The sequence below is a fragment of the Amphiura filiformis genome, chromosome 1 (assembly GCF_039555335.1).
Source record: "Amphiura filiformis chromosome 1, Afil_fr2py, whole genome shotgun sequence".
Taxonomy (NCBI): domain Eukaryota; kingdom Metazoa; phylum Echinodermata; class Ophiuroidea; order Amphilepidida; family Amphiuridae; genus Amphiura; species Amphiura filiformis.
Genome location: NC_092628.1, coordinates 8942134 through 8959085, shown reverse-complemented (window position 1 = coordinate 8959085; position 16952 = coordinate 8942134). Strand labels below are relative to the sequence as shown.

The 16952-nt window shown below is 36.0% G+C and overlaps 2 protein-coding genes across 2 annotated transcripts in view; both read left to right on the top strand.

Moving 5' to 3' along the window:
• Nucleotides 1–932: 932 nt before the first annotated feature.
• LOC140155298 (fibrocystin-L-like) lies at nucleotides 933–7651 on the top strand. The gene is made up of 5 exons (XM_072178077.1): nucleotides 933–960; nucleotides 2327–2513; nucleotides 3891–4135; nucleotides 6359–6550; nucleotides 7461–7651. Exons 1-5 carry the CDS (start codon nucleotides 933–935, stop codon nucleotides 7649–7651), a joined length of 843 nt encoding a protein of 280 aa, XP_072034178.1.
• Nucleotides 7652–13052: 5401 nt separating this feature from the next.
• Nucleotides 13053–16952, top strand: part of LOC140155289 (fibrocystin-L-like) — a 68270-nt gene continuing 64370 nt past the window's right edge. Inside the window, exons 1-3 of the mRNA XM_072178066.1 lie at nucleotides 13053–13251; nucleotides 14236–14280; nucleotides 15291–15437. Of these exons, the coding sequence (XP_072034167.1) occupies nucleotides 13053–13251; nucleotides 14236–14280; nucleotides 15291–15437 (391 nt within the window). The remainder of the gene's footprint in view (nucleotides 13252–14235; nucleotides 14281–15290; nucleotides 15438–16952) is intronic.

The following is a 16952-nucleotide window of genomic DNA, read 5'->3' as shown; positions in this document are numbered from 1 at the left end:
CAAATAAACACAAAAATCAGCAAAAATGTCCTCAGGCTTGCTAATAGTATTACACTTTGATACATCCCATCTACATTTGCATAGTAATGTACATCAATCAGGGGGATACACACATCAGTAGACATGCGGGAGCTGGGTTGTTTTGGCTTTATGGATGGTATTGATAGATCGCAAACTAGCCTAAAAACGTATTTCAAAACAATATGCGTCATTTGCATTTTTGATTCCTCATAGTTCATTAATTAAGTCAAACTAGCTGCATATACTAGTATGGATGAAGGATCTAATAATTATCATCCCTTTTGACAGAAGCGTTAAGCAATAATCCTGGCTGTGAAATAAAATTACTATCGATTTAGGTTCATTAGATTGTGCTGTGCCAGTGTATAGCAGTGACTCCCTAAACCAGTCAAATGGTTTGTAGAACACACATAAACTGATACAACAAGCAAATGTAACCCATAAAATGTTGGCATTTATACAGTGCCTTTCACATGTTTTATGTGTATCAAAGCGCTTTACATTTATTCCGCTGTCATTAAAATATGTCAGCTGCCATACAATGCCCAAGGCATGCTCATACATTTAGGCAGTGCTCATGGACAATATTCATAACAGATCCCCATTTCACCCCTGGGTAGAGAGAGACAATTAAGGTAAAGCGCCAAACCCGAAATCCACCTATTGCAAGGCAGAGCCAGTACCGCTGCACCACCGTGCCCTTTACACTCCTATGCTGCATACATCTGTCTTTCTTTCACCACTGATGTCTAATTCAAGTCATTTCATTTGTATTGCAGGGTGCTCCAGTAAGCCGGAAGAAGCGTGCCACAACAATTGGAAGTGTTGTTTTAACCAATGGTAATGGTAATACATTAATATTACAGGATGCATACACGTTTGCAAGTAGTTTGACTCCTACTATTACAGCAATGACACCATCATCTAGCTCAGTGTTAGGTATGTATTAAGCATATTATACAAATAATGAATGTTTATGAGTGCAATGGTAAGAATATTTTCATGAGTTGAAAAATGGAATGTTCCATTCAATGAAGCGAAGCTGAGTTGAATGGAACATTCCATTTTTCAACGAATGAAAATATTCTTACCATTGCACGAATGAAAAAACATTCATTATTTGTTTTATATAACATCTAAGTAGACCTTTGTCATTTGATTGGTTGATTGTAATGGCCTCGCACGAGACGAGTTTAAAAAAAATCATACGAATCGTATAGACGAGTAGGCCCTTTTTTAGCAAATTTATCACCAAAAAATAAGCCAATCAACATGTTCAAAAGTATTATAATAAGGGCCTATTATTATCAGGCTTTTCCTATGCGGTAAAATGAAATTTAAGCTTACCTAGCCACAGGCATGCTGGGCCTAACCTATGCATGTTGTAAGCTTACCTTTTCACTTTGTTTTCTACTTTCCCCAACGAAAAAGGCATATTCACAGCTTTATTTGTAGATGTGGATTATATTTCTTACGGTTATTCATCATCCAGAATTGCCACAAAATAAGTGTGTTGTTTTAAAAATCTCCCGTAACCCGGTATGGCCGATCGGACTGAAAAAAACATGCAATTCTCTAGCCATGCAATAGAACGTATGGAATATAACAAAAATGCACGGTGCATATAACGAAAATGCACGGCGCATATAACCAAATTCCACGGTAGTGACGTAGGCCGTAAAATAGTTTATTTATTGAATGACATGTGACCAACAATCGACCAATCAAATGGCAAGGATCTACTTAGGTGTTATATAAAATGCTATATAAGACGGTAATTAGAGTTATGCATCATGCACCAGAACAAACAAAGACATTGAGACAACACGTCCATCAATAGTCTCAGATTGAGCATGTTATGTTATATTATATGCTGGGGTCAGTAAGTCTAGGGGTATTCATTACAAATGACCATATGGGGATGTGCCGCAAAAATGATCGCATTGTTGACTATAATTTGGTTCACCTCAAATTCGGTAGTGATGTATGTGTGTTTTTCGCTCGCTGCAGTATTGAATCGCACACGTCTCTGAGTTAATCGCGCGAAGTGTACATGCATGCATACCAGGTAAGTTAGTCGATCGGCACGCTTGCGGTGCAATGGCGAAAAGCATTGATGTCACTACCGAACTTGAAGCGACCAAATGTATAAAAACAATACCTTTATTCTCTAAATCAATGCTGCTGTTATCTTTTACAATGTATCCCATCGTTATCTTCATAGACACTACAACTCACCTCAAGGACTGTGTCATCTGCGATTATAACTAACATTTTCAGTGGTGTTCAATTTTTGACCATGCAGGTGGTGGGAGTCTAGTGTTAACAGGTACTGAGTTTGCTGCCAGTGGGAATGAAGTCAACTTAGGTGGTACAGAGTGTGTAATTACAGCTGAGTCTGAAACAGAAATCAGCTGCACTATACCAGACCATACACCGGGACAATATGATGTTGAACTCTCAGTTCCTGGCAAGGGATTTGCGGATACTAGGTGAGGCATATGAGGGTTGAATAGGATTTGATATTTCTCTGGGGGAGTTCAATATCAGAGGATATCATATGACAAGGTCAGGGGGAAGGTATCAATTCCTTTAACTGAAGCTGCTGGTTAGGAAATGTATTGTGTAGTATACCTCAAATTCCCTCTGACTGGCAGCCGAAAGTGGGATCCGTGACCTTCTCTGCCCTGATACTGACTTTCCATGGGAAATCCTATTCATGCTTACTGATGTAGAGCACAAATAATGTGATTGTCATTTAGTGTGTGTGCATTTCCCCAATGGCATTTTCTCCATGCTTCCAATCATGTACTATTTCAAGGGGTTACTTCCATTCATCATTTTACAAGGGGTTTTTTCCATTCATCATTTTTACTATCTTCATCAAGGATGTTAATAGCTACATCTGGGTGCAAACCTGTCATCAGCAGTCTGTACAAGATGCTAGTTTTTATGCTGTTAATGCCCTAGCCGAAAAGTGTATCAAATTTCAGCCAGGGTGCCTAGATAAGCAATTACACACAAAAAAACTGTTGTGCTTCTGTATTTCATACAATTTCTAAACTCTGGGAATAACGCATGCTGGGAAATATATGTGACATGGTATGTCAAAGCCACGCGGATTTGGACATAGAATTTTATGGGGTCAAAGGTCAATAACACCTCATGGGATAACTAAAAGTTTTTTCACCTGTGCTTTTGAATGAAGGTCTCAAGTAGTTCAATGTAATGGTACAAATCAAAAACCAATCTGATTTTCCATTTTGATAAAATTGACCTTTGAACTCTGAAAATTCTATGCCCAAATCCGCCTGTTTTTGACATACCACGTCACTTAGCAACTTAAGGGAGTCCAAGAGCTCAGACGCAAAACATCATTACCATTTTATGTCAATGTTATGTGAAGGTTAATTATTTAAAGGAAAGGCACTAGATATAGTGAATGCTTTGATATTAAACGCTGAAATCTGCATTCAATAAATAAATTTCTACACTGGAATTTAAAATAAAAGTATAGGCAACTCTTGATAAAACTAGCACAAGGAAGCACAAGGTTTATATCCCCTTGTTTTTGTTGGTTTAACACTTCTGTGGGCCTTGGAATTGGTAATTGATTGCTATCGAACTTTACCTACTTCTGTGCCTACATTAGTTGTTTTTTTGGCCCCCTTTTTGGCCCCCTATCTAGTCTGTATTTTACCTGTTTCCCCACGTTTTGCCCCTTTTCTTTCTAGTTTGTATATATTCAAGGTATCCTTTTGTAACATTCATTGATTCTTGATGTGTTTTGTGTCCTCATCCGTTGGATTAACCATACCCACTTTTTTAACCTTAAAAGTAACAATTTTGTACCTTTATATTTTATACAGTCAAATTGGTGATTTTACTTTCACACTAAAAATAACTGGAGTAAGTCCAAACAGTGGTTCAATTCTTGGTGGTACCACAGTGACAATTCCTGGTGAGGGGTTTGGAACCAATAGTTCTCTCGTGAAGGTAACATTTGGGAGTTCATCAGAATGTGAGATCATAACACTCATCGATGAGCAGATTGAATGTGTTACCAAGCAAGTATTGCAGACACACACTATATCTAACCAGGGCATACATCCAGGTAAGAGTCCCTATAATTTTTCCCCCTGATGTGGCAGTGACGTCAAGGCGTTGAGGCAGCTGTTTTGCGCACACATCTATGCAGCGTCTTTAATCGCGTGCGTGTGCATGCCAGCACTTTGAGCGAACACTAGCGATTTTTAGCTGCGCCCAATGATATTCGCACCGAAGTCACTGCCACATCAGAGTGCAAAATGGTGTAGACCCTAATTTCCCTATATCCTATTTTAGTGAACAATAATTAGTATACAAATATTGAATACTTATGAGTACAATGGTAAGAATATTTTCATGAGGTGAAATATGGACTGTTCCATGTAACGAGGCTTTACAGAGTTGAATGGAACAGTTCATTTTTCATGGAATGAAAATATTCTTCCATTGAACAAATAAAAACATTCAATATTTGTTTTATATATAAACTCATATATAAAAAAATTTCACTTAATTTTATAAATCACTAGAAAAACAAAATTAAAAAATGATTACAAACTGTATTTATTTTAGAAGTGAAACCCATACCTATAATTCACAGCTCAAAATGTGCCACCTTCATGAACTGAGTTCTTAGAGAAGATAAAACTGCTATGATTTCATATATTTAGACAAAAATAAGCCTAAACTGATACATAACAGTGATAAAAAAATCAGCAAACATAACCATATGTGACACAATCTGGTCCATAGGGGGCCAAAGGAGGCATTTTTGAAAATTGAGTTTCTGTAATTATTACATTATACATAGTACTTACAATAGTCTATCATTTACTGAAAACGCCAAAAGTCTAGCACACTCGGTTTTAAAGTTATGAAGTTTTTTGATGTCTGTTTTTTTATGTATTTTATTGTATTTTACTCCATATTTTTACCTTTATCTCAGTTTCAAATTTGCCGCCTTTGGCCCCCATGGACCAGATCGTGTCACATATACTTTGATCAGTTCGTAATCGGCGGGAATTTTAACATCGCGGATTAATATCAATATATTTTATTTTGAGAATTGTCTTTTGACACCTCGTCAGAAAAATCACAAATGATTAATTCAAGTCCTATACTTGTCTACTTTCTTTAACATGCACATTTTAGATCTTCCAGGTGAACAATATCACTCTTAACGTGGATCTACTTTTTCGGTGTAGTAGTAAAAGCCTAACAATTCCCGACGATTACGAGCTGATCAAAGTACGAGGGGGTATCAAAAAGTTTTAGAAATCGCCCAGAAGTGAAAGAGCTATATCAATGAAATTTTGTCAGTACAATAACTGGTCCTTATGTACATTATGGTCAAAATGGTCTCATAGGTATGTTTACTTTTTTACAGGTGGCACTAGATGCCAATAACCTGCTGCCCCAGTTACTGCGCATAAACTGCAAGATTGAGACAATTGAGGAAATCAGCATTATTAAGATCCTGCTTTTGAAGGGTTGCAGTGCCTAGAAAATTGATGATGAAATGAATGTTATCTTCGGTGGTGATTGTGATATGTCACTGTCGCTTTTTGGAAAAGGAATTTTTATTTCATCACAGATTTTCTGGGCACTGTAACCCTTAAAATGGAACTTAATCATGCTGCATGCCTCAATTTTCTCCATTTTGCTGGTTATGCGGTTACATAGGCAGGTAGTGACATCTAGCTCCTGTAAAAAAAGTAAACATACTTATGAGACCATTTTTGCACCATAGTGTACATAAGGACCAGTTATTGCACTGACAAAATTTCATTGATATAGCTCTTTCACTTCTGGCCGATTTCTAAAACTTTTTGATACCCCCTTGTATATGTTATATGTTGGTTTCAGTCATTTTGATACAGTTTGTACTCTTAAAGGCGTAGAGAACGGGTCCTAGATATTTATATCTAGTTTTTTTTTAATGAATACAAATTTTGTTTTTACTCAACAAAAAAATTGGGGTGAAATAAAAAGTTCTTCTTTTTTTGGATTTTCTCCAAAAATGAGCATTTTTGCCCAAAATTAAGTCTTTTCCATTCTAGATAATTATGTATATTTTACATACTTTAAATCAACAATTTAGCAGTCATGAGGCTCAAAAGCTTCCATAATTCCAGGATTAAAACCACCATTAATGACTTATCCTTCACTTTTAGGCAATTTATAAACATTTATAAATTTTGTTACAACTTACAACTGGGATCACAGAATAGGCCTTTGATCAAACAATGAATGTACTTATATCTTTCTCTTCTCATTATATGTGTTGTAGAAGTTGGAACTGGTTATCAGTGGATTCCACTTGAAAAAGACATAATGGTTGGAGAGACTGTTTGTTTCTGGTGGTCAGTGCCCGATGCTGTTGAAGGAAAAAAATTCACAGTATATCAAACAGCTAGTGATGATGAAGATGATGATGATTATGATGGCTCAGGGTTTCATGCTGGACCACCAACTCCTAAAGGTAGGCTGTTTTAGAAAGTTAGCGGTATTGTTATTAGACTATGCCATAGTCAAATTTTGATAAATAAAAATATGTTATTATTAATCATGGTGAACGCATTTTGCTGAACTCAAAATTATACTGACGTTTATTCAAATTAAAGTGTTCAATAGTAAAATGGTCATAAAGAGTTGATATAATTAGTGACAGTAAAAGTAAATTATACATAGACCTATGTTATTGAATGCAACATATCTTGTATAATTATAGTGGCTCACTTCAATACTGGACAATTCTAATTTTGGGATCTACAGTTTATTTGATCGCGAAAGCCCGAGTGAAAAATCCGACTATGTACTTTTTCAAGTAGAACTTTACCCTGGGATTTTGTCTCTAACACACACTGTCAATCATACTTGTTTATCAATCCAATTTAACTGCAAGCACAACGCATGGAAGTAGTGTCATATAAAAGCACAAGATTCCAATATCAAGGACTAAGCACAGCAGCCTACCATATTCCTGCCCGTCTAGTCAGGGATGTAGCCAGCTTTTTTTGGTGGGGGGGGGGCAAAATAAAAAAAATTGGGGGCACCTTTATCAGTGGATATTTTGACCCATGATCGGAGTGAAAATGGCTCTATTAACATTTTACTGGGCACGCATAGCATGCAAAAATTTGGTATTTTACACTATTTTTGTTCCGTGAGCGAGGTGAATTTTGGTGGAAACCGGGCTTTTTGCCCCTTTTCTTTTCCTTTGCCTTCCTGATTTTCTCTTTCATTTTTTGTCAGAGGGGCACTTTTCTCTTTCATTTTTTGTCAGGGTGTAAAAATGTGTAAAGTCAACATTTTTTTGTCTGACCTGTTTGTTAAAATATAGTCATATATCCTTCAGAAATTGATATGATTTTTTGTAACCTCTTCCACAGGCTCATACTGCTTCACTTTCAAGGCACCTGGAACATATTATTATAGCAATAAAGCTATAAAAGATGGCACAAAAATAATATATATGAAGGGTACCATCAATGTCAAGAATGATTCCATTGCTGAAAATGTTGATGTGATGGTTGGAGACTATAAAGCTTTGCATGATATGTCAGAGACAGGTAGGAAGTGAACAAAGACTTGGGCTTTTAGAATAAATTGTGTGCAACTCAGTGAGGGGACACTAAAATTGTGGTCTTACAGGCTCGGATTGCAATGTACATTTGCTATGAGAGCGCTTCAGACATATCCAATTGCATTCTGAATATGAGGAATGTCTTTTTGATATCAAATAATTTTGATTTTTAGAAATTTGTGATATAGTACAAATTTTATGGCAGGTAAGATTATTAAAAATTGATATTTTTGATATTTAACAGTCCTTCAAGTAAAATCTAATGATATGTACTTAAAGTGTATGTAGCTGGGAGGAAAAGCTGAAGATCATTTAAAATTTTGACCTTTTGCATACACATTTTTTTTCTCCAAAAAGACCTATAATGTTTAGGTCTTTTTGGGAAAAGATGTGTACCTCAATACAAAAGGTCAAAATTTTTAAATGATCATCAGCTTTTCCTCCCAGCTACATACGCTTTTAAGTACATATCATTAGATTAATGAAGTTTACTTTGAGGACTGTTAAATATCAAAAATAAAAAAGATCAAATTTTAATAATCTGCCATAAAATATGTATTATATTGCGAATTTCAAAAAATCAAAATCTTTGCATTGTGATGTAACATGTTTCAGCACGTACAAGTCGACGCGATACTTGTATGTGCTATTTGAATCAATTGGAGGTGCATAGCAACAACAGGTCTGATAAATTCTAAGCCCTAGGTAACTCCTTGTAAAATGTAAGGTTTAATTTGATTAACGTTTCGTATACTATTTTTACTTGAATTAAAGTGTCTACAAGATATTGTTTTTAGCCACTGTCGTGCATCTATCATCTCATATAACATGGGTGACATCATTACTTTTGGCCTAAAACAACTTGGCATTGCTTTGTTGTTGTTTTACTTACAAAAATAATGTCGCCCATGGTATATGAGACAATAGATGCACGACAGTGGCTAAAAACAATCCCTTTAATAATATTTTCACTCATTCATGAAAACAAGTCATCTTGTCATCGTGCAAAGGCATTTTGTTTGAGCTGCACATACAGCATGAAAATTGAATAAACATAACGGGCTATTGTATATCTCATAATGTAATGGTAAGAAAATTGGGCTATTCCATTTAAAATCCACACTACCCCTGTGGAAGATTTAGCTAAAATCTTCCACAGGGGGAGTATAAATTTTGAATAGAATAGACAATTGAGTAATTTCCATTTGAAATACTCACTCCAGTTGTGGAAGATATAGGTAAAGCCATTATACAGAGGGAGTATGGGTTTCAAAATGATACCCATTACATTTGAAAAACATACTCCACTGGGGAAATTTGTAACAATGTTTTCTGAATGACATGTGTTTACAGACCAATTGCTGAAATCAAAAGTGTAGGAATTTTGAAATACAGGTACATGTACATGTACAGGCGAACATACAGACAAATATTTCCTTCTGTTATTAAGATGCATGACATTGCGTTTACTAAATTGCTGTAACTGTTTACTTTCCCCTATACGTTAGCTGGATCACGACGACGGCGAGAAACTGGCAGTTCAGGAAATGCAGGTACGGTATATAGTTCCCTTGTAGCTCTTGAATAGTGTTAAATCATGTACAACATTGGGAAAAATACAATTTTTAACATTTTGTACCATGTAAGTCCTTTATCCTGTTTAACCCCATGAGAACTACCTGCCTATTGGTCAAAAATGAGTTTTCATTATCAATTGGACCAATCAGCAACATTGTAAGAATAATTTCACCACGCAAAAAAATGGGGTGAATTATTTGCAAAACTCCATTCTGATTAGTGATTAGAATGAAGGTGTCATGTAATTGCCCAATCACAGGCAATGTTAGATCGGCAGGTAGTGCTCAGGGGGTTAAAAGGTAGTCTGATGAGACACTCAAAAATAAAAAAAATATTTGGGATAAGGTAGACAAACACAAACAATTTACTTTCTGAACTTGTATATTCCTCTTAAAATATCAATAATAATGGGTTTTTTCCTCTATGAAAGAGATTTTGTACCACTTTTTTGTAACTAATTAAACTTAATTTTACATTTTATTTTGTGAAGAATCAGTGATTTTATGTCAATTACAGTTACAGTATAATTCTAGTTTATCCTGTGCACCTTGTGTTTTAAGGTCAGGGTTAGAGTTAGGTTGGGGTTATGATTAGGGTTAGGGTTATAATTAGAGTGGGTCAGGATTAGGGTTGTAATTAGGTAGGGTTAGGATTAGGGTTAGGGTTATACTTGTGCGCAGGGTATACCAGAATTATTTCATAGTTGCATGTTTGTTTGGTTTTTGTTGTTGTTGATGTATAGGAAGCTTTGCAGGAGGCCGTAACATGGGCAACATCATTATTTTTGGCGTAAAACAACTTGGCATTGCTTTGTTGTTGTTTTACTTTCAAAAATGATGTCGCCCATGGTATATGAGACAATAGATGCACGACAGTGGCTAAAAACAATCCCTTTAATAATATTTTCACTCATTCATGAAAACAAGTCATCTTGTCATCGTGCAAAGGCATTTTGTTTGAGCTGCACATACAGCATGAAAATTGTATAAACATAACGGGCTATTGTATATCTCATAATGTAATGGTAAGAAAATTGGGCTATTCCATTTAAAATCCACACTACCCCTGTGGAAGATTTAACTAAAATCTTCCACAGAGGGAGTATAAATTTTGAATAGAATAGACAATTGAGTAACTTCCATTTGAAATACTACCACATACTCCAGATGTGGAAGATATAGGTATAGCCATTATACAGAGGGAGTGTGAGTTTCAAAATGATACCAATTACATTTGAAAAACATACTCCCTTTGGGGACGATATTTCCAATTTCTTCCACAGGGGTAGTGTGGATTTTAAATAGAATAGCCCATTGTCTTTCTGTTCTACACATGCAGTGTTGTTTGTATAGTAACACTTTGTACTGATTGTTTGTTCCTAGTTACGGTACCTCCTGCTGGTGGTTGTACACCAGTCACCAGCCTAATATCATCTTGTAGCACAACACCACCATCACCTGCCAACTCTAAACTATTTAGCTTCAACTTTGACACCTGCTCAACACCTGTCATTGAGAGTGTTACGCCAAACTTGGGTGACTCCAGCACACCAATTGAGATCCGTGGCATAAGGTTCGGAGACAATATTTGTCAAAATGAAGTCAAAATAGGAGACCATACATGTCAACCAACCAGTGCAAGCTCTACCCGCATTATTTATAACATTCTCACAGAAAGTACACTTGTGCCAGGGATTGCACAGTTTCTTTCCTTGAAAGTTGCTAACCTTGGTATTGCCATTTATAAAGGCACAGATGTAGCTGGTTATACTGTTAAGCTTCTGCCTATGATTACAGCATTGTCGCCTATTGAGGGGTCAACGGAAGGTGGTACGCAAATAACCATATCAGGGATTGGGTTTGTAACCGATGGGTTAATTGTTACAATAGGTGGGTCAGTATGTGTCATCATGACTGTCACTTACACTCAAATAATTTGCACAACATCAAAAGCAATAGCACCAGGAACTAATTCAGTCTTACTGAACATTAATGGTGCAACAGGAACATGCCCCAACGAATGTGACTTTACTTTCAGTGCAGCCATTACGCCAACCGTAAGCGATGTAAATCCAACGGTAGTATCAGGTGCCAGTACTGAAATAACCATCTCTGGGTCAGGATTTACAAACACCATGTCAGATGTGACAGTCACTATTGGGGGAGTAGATTGCGTAGTCAGTGCTGTATCTGATACAGAGATTGTTTGCAATGTTAGTTACGTACCTGTAGGCAGCGCTTTGATGACCGGTTATATTTCACCCAATGGAAAGGTTTCTTTCACTGATAGCAGCCACAAGGACATCTGGAGTTCTAAAGATATATTCAGTGTTACACCGGGCATTGGTAGCAAAAAAGGAGGACAAGAGGGCACTGTCCATGGTAACGGTTTTCACCTAGATTCTACATCAGTGACAATAGCTGATAAAGAATGCGAGATAATAAGTATTACCATATCAGAGGTGAAGTTTATCACACCTTCAAGCAGTTCGGGACAATACCCACTGCAAGTGACATCAGGTATTCACGACTTTGTGGAACAGACGTATGAATACTCATCTGGTTACACCCCAAACGTGAATTCTGTGACCCCAGCTAGTGGTGAAAGTGGAGATTCTGTCAAAATTGATGGTGCCAGGTTAGTAACTTAATTTGATCTCTTCGTTTAATTTAGTCCATACAGTATGTCATAGATTGAGTTCTATTAGCTATACAATAACATTTTAGTTGAAGTTCAATGACTTACCTATACATACTATTGTTATAGTTCATTTAATTCTTGACACATCAAGTTGGGATGCATAGAAGTACATGATACGTTGCCTGGATACAACATTGTGTTGTTTGGTCAATTATACAATATAGTCTGGGGGGCTCAGTACAAATGACCATACAGGGATTTGGAGCAAACATGGGTAGCATTTTCAGCCTGTTGGTATATCAATGACCCCTTTTTCTAGGCCAATTTTGGCACATGGATGGGTCCTTTTTTCAAACTTTTCTCATTTTGTTTAGAAAATACCCCAATTTTGTCTCAATCTAGCCAAAATGTGGGGGAACATTTGTCAAAATTTAGACAATTTGGGTTAAATGCATTTTTGTATAATTTGGGTTAAATGGCCTTTTGGTATATTGATGGATCCAAAATTTCTTTAAAAATTGGTATATTGATGGGTCCGCTCTAAAATTCTCAGCGACATACCCCTACTAAAACCAAACTTAAGTACCCCCTCTGGGGAATTCTAGTGTACATGTGAATTTCAGTTAATTACCTGTTATACCAGGATGACCACCTCTGAGTCAAAGAACCCATGGCATGTGTGCAAAGGTTGCACATAGCAGCCTTTCCAGTGGTATACCTGATGCCTCTTAAAAATTAAAAGAAATAAACTAAAGGACTCTTTGCATAACATATACCAACATCATGATTAGTTACCAACTACAATTACTGAGTAAACATGTTAAAATATATAAATGATGATTTGATGGAAAGGCCAAACCATTAGTCTTAAAGCACTAAATTATACTTTTTGAATTTTTGGAAACATTTAAAAGCTGCAAACATCTATATATTAAAGGCAATTAATGTTGAACAAACAAACAAAGCAAAAACCCAGGAAGATTAATTTGTGCACAATATCGGACTAAAATGTTGCCATAAAAGACAGGTTGTTTCACATTGTAGCCCCTCTTTGTTACATGACCAAACATGATAAAATATACTGCCATCATTATGGCTTATTAATGGATAAAATGTCACCATGATTCATTGTTAATGTTTCATTTTTTCTATTGTTATTAATGTCAGGTTGAGTGATACCATGTCAGATGTTACTGTCACTATAGATGGAGTGGAGTGTGTTGTGAGTAACTCAACTTTGAGTAGTATAGTATGTGCTGTTGGGGTGCACTCTGCAGGAACATACCTTGTTGATGTGCATGTGAAAGGAATGGGATATGCCTCATCTGCTGTTCAATTTGAATATGAACTGAGCATTACGAGTACAACAACAAGTACAGGTAATTAACTTTGGTTAATTTGGTAATTAACTTTGGTTAATTAGGTAATTAACTTGGGTTAATTAGGTAATTAACTTGGGTTAATTTGTTTCCCTATCTTGAAGGGGGTAGTAACCCTATTGGTTTAGGATTGGATAGGAAAGTGGTGTGGTGGCAGCAATGGGATCCACGCCACTATTATAGTTATTGTGCGGTAATTGTGACCAGCTCCTACAAAACCCAGAACAAGTCACCAGATATGTTTTTGAGTTATAGGCCTTTAAAGATGACATTCCCATTTTTAAAAAAAATCAAATTTTGAATTCTTAATTTCATGGTATTTGACTGTGGGACTAAGTGGACTTGCAAATCCTTGAAAGAACTTATTAAAAAGAGGTTTATTCAATCAATAAATAACAGTTGAACTATGATAATCCCTATAAGGCAGGAAACTAATTGGCCCATTACTCAGAATAGCAATTTGGAAAAAATATCAAGGTATCATTCACAAAATTATCTATATCTTGAAAAGTATCAATGCTATGTATATAATGTTGGTATAATTTTAAAGCTTATTGTCTAGTGCTTATATTTTTATTCAAATCATGAAATGTCAAAAATGTGACTTGGTCCTGGTTTTGTCAGAGCAGGTCACAATTATGCCAAGATAATCAAGCAGTAACCTTGCCATGCAGAGCAACTTGCAGAATGGAGAAGGGCCGGTAGCAACAGTAGATAGACAGAGCCTGTCACCCATTAACCGTAAGAAGGCCTGTCAACTTGTATATGGCTGAATCACAACTAGCATGAGGGAAATTTGTAGCAATGTTTTCTGAATTACATGTGTTTACAGACCAATTGCTAAAATCAAAAGTGTAGCAATTTGAAATACAGGTACATGTACAGGCAAACACACAGACAAATATTTCCTTCTATATATTATTAAGATGCATGACATTGCGTTTACTAAATTGCTGTAACTGTTTACTTTCCCCTATACGTTAGCTGGATCACGACGACGGCGAGCAACTGGCGGTTCAGGAAATGCAGGTACGGTATATAGTTCCCTTGTAGCTCTTGAATAGTGTTAAATTATGTACAACATTGGGAAAAATACAGCTTTTAACATTTTGTAACATGTAAGTCCTTTATCCTGTTTAACCCCATGAGAACTACCTGCCTATTGGTCAAAAAGAAGTTTTCATTATCAATTGGACCAATCAGCAACATTGTTAGAATAATTTCACCACGCAAAAAAATTGGGGTGAATTATTTGCAAAACTCCAATCTGATTGGTGATTAAAATGAAGATAAATGAAGAAGCAATGTTATATCGGCAGGTAGTGCTCAGGGGGTAGACTGATGAGACACTCAAAAATAAAAAATATTTGGGATAAGGTAGACAAACACAAACAATTTACTTTATGAACTATTCCTCCTAAAATATCAAGAAGGCAAAAAAAAAAGGTTTGTCTCAAAGCTCACGAGTGGTTTGAAAACAAATTCTAAATGCGATTTTTTTTTTTATTCCCGACTTGGTATTTTTATGGTATTTTGAGAACAAAAATCAGATTTTCGCTGAATTTTTCCGGAAAAATCTAAAAAAAAACAAAAAAAAATTTTTGAATAAAAAAAATGTCCGCATTTCTTTTTTTTTCAAATCGCACGATTTTACAAATGTGAGCGCAACCTTTGAGACAAACCTTTTTTTTTGGCCTAATAATGTTTTTTTTCCTCTATTAAAGAGATTTTATACCATTTTTTGTAACTAATTAAACTTAATATTATATTTTATTTTGTGAAGAATCAGTGATTTTATTTCAGTTACAGTTACAGTATAAATCTGATTTACTCTGCATGCGCACCTGTTTTTTAGGGTCAGGGTTATAGTTAAGTTAGGGTTATAATTAGGATTAGGGTTAGGGTTATAATTAGTGGGTTAGGATTAGGGTTGCAATTTGGTAGGGTTAGGATTAGGGTTAGGGTTATACTTGTGCGCAGGGTATACCACAATTATTTCATAGTTTGTTTGTTTGGTTTTTGTTGTTGTTGATGTATAGGAAGCTTTGCAGGAGGTCGTACTCTGGTAATTAATGGTAACGGATTTGGTGATGCAACTAATACCAAAGCATATGTTTGCAACAACATATGTCCTATACGGAGTATCACAGCTACCACTATTGAGTGTGAGGTGCCAGCCAATTCAGGTAGGTAATTTATGTGTCATGATTTTCAGTTCAGTACGTAATATATGTGACACAATCTGGTCCATGGGGGCCCAAAGGCGGCAAATTTGAAAATGAGATAAAGGTAAAAATATGCAGTAAAAAACAATAAAATACATAAGAAAATAGACATCAAAAACTTCATAACTTTAGAACCAAGTATGATAGACCTTTGGTGTTTTCAGTCAATGATAGCCTATTGTATGTATGATGTAATAATTAAAGTATACACAATTGTCAACAATGCCTCCTTTGGCCCCCATGGACCAGATCGTGTCATATATATCTTAAGGTGGCTCTGATTGATTTGACAACAAATGTTAATGATTTTGTCTTGCTTATAACACATTCAGTGAGAAAGATATTTTGTAAATCTATGATAATACAATTTTTTTCTGGGTGTCTTAAATATTGAAAAGCCACACAAAGGAAGTATTATTTCCTTTTGTTTTGGAAACTCTTTAACTGCTCATATCTTTTGCTGTCCAAATTCAATGGGGTTTTCTAGAAAATGTAGCTTTGCAATGCTGTTTACACTCCTATAATTAACTTAGAAACTGAAAATTGAATATGTCCGACTTTAGACTGATCTTGCTTGATTACATAATGTATTTTTTTAACTGCATTTTCTGCATATAAAATTGATGAATAGAATAGTTGCTTTACTGCCCGGCTAGCAACCAATTACAAAGCATTCCTAAACGGTATTACCGTAACCACTCTGGTATAAGCCCACCTTTGGCTATAAGCCCACCCCCTATTTTTCAAACCATTCTGGGAACAAGGGTGCACTCGGTATAAGCCCAGTAGTAATTTTAGCTAAGTTCTTAAATCATATCAATGCTTTTCATTCACATATAAGAACAAATGTAACAAAGGGGGTGGGCTTATACCCGAGTGGTTACATTAATATTCATGAGTCAATTGACCAATGGCAGCGGATCTTTGATGAGTGCATTTTGTGCATTGATTTTTGTTGATGCACGGACACGATTTGCGTTCACGTATAACTGTGTAGCCTTGACTTGATCGATTAAATTACTGGTTAGCAATTCTGGGCTGCCAATGATGGATTTTAAATGGTAATATGTTATACCTTATTCCTTTATAAATATGATGTTTTTATGCTGTTTATGAATGAGATTAAAAACCGATATGATTTTTCTGACATGCAAATGACAAAAATTAATGCACTTGCCATTTAGCAGTCAAGTTAGCTCAATCGATAAGGCATTCGACTATGGTGCGAGAGGTTGCAGGTTCACACCCAGGCTGTGCCTAGTACGCTCTCGTGAAAAAATTTTAGGAACTAACTGCTAATTGTCTCGTTGTAACCCGTACGAAACTCGGGGAGCTGATCCTGGTTGCGATGGTTATTTGTGAAATGTCTAGGGTGTGCGCTATTGAAGCAGCAAAGTCCCTGATTTGTTGTTTAATGGTTTATGGAATGATGTGGGCCGTAGTGGTCAGCGATAACCTGTAAAGTGTGCTGAGGCT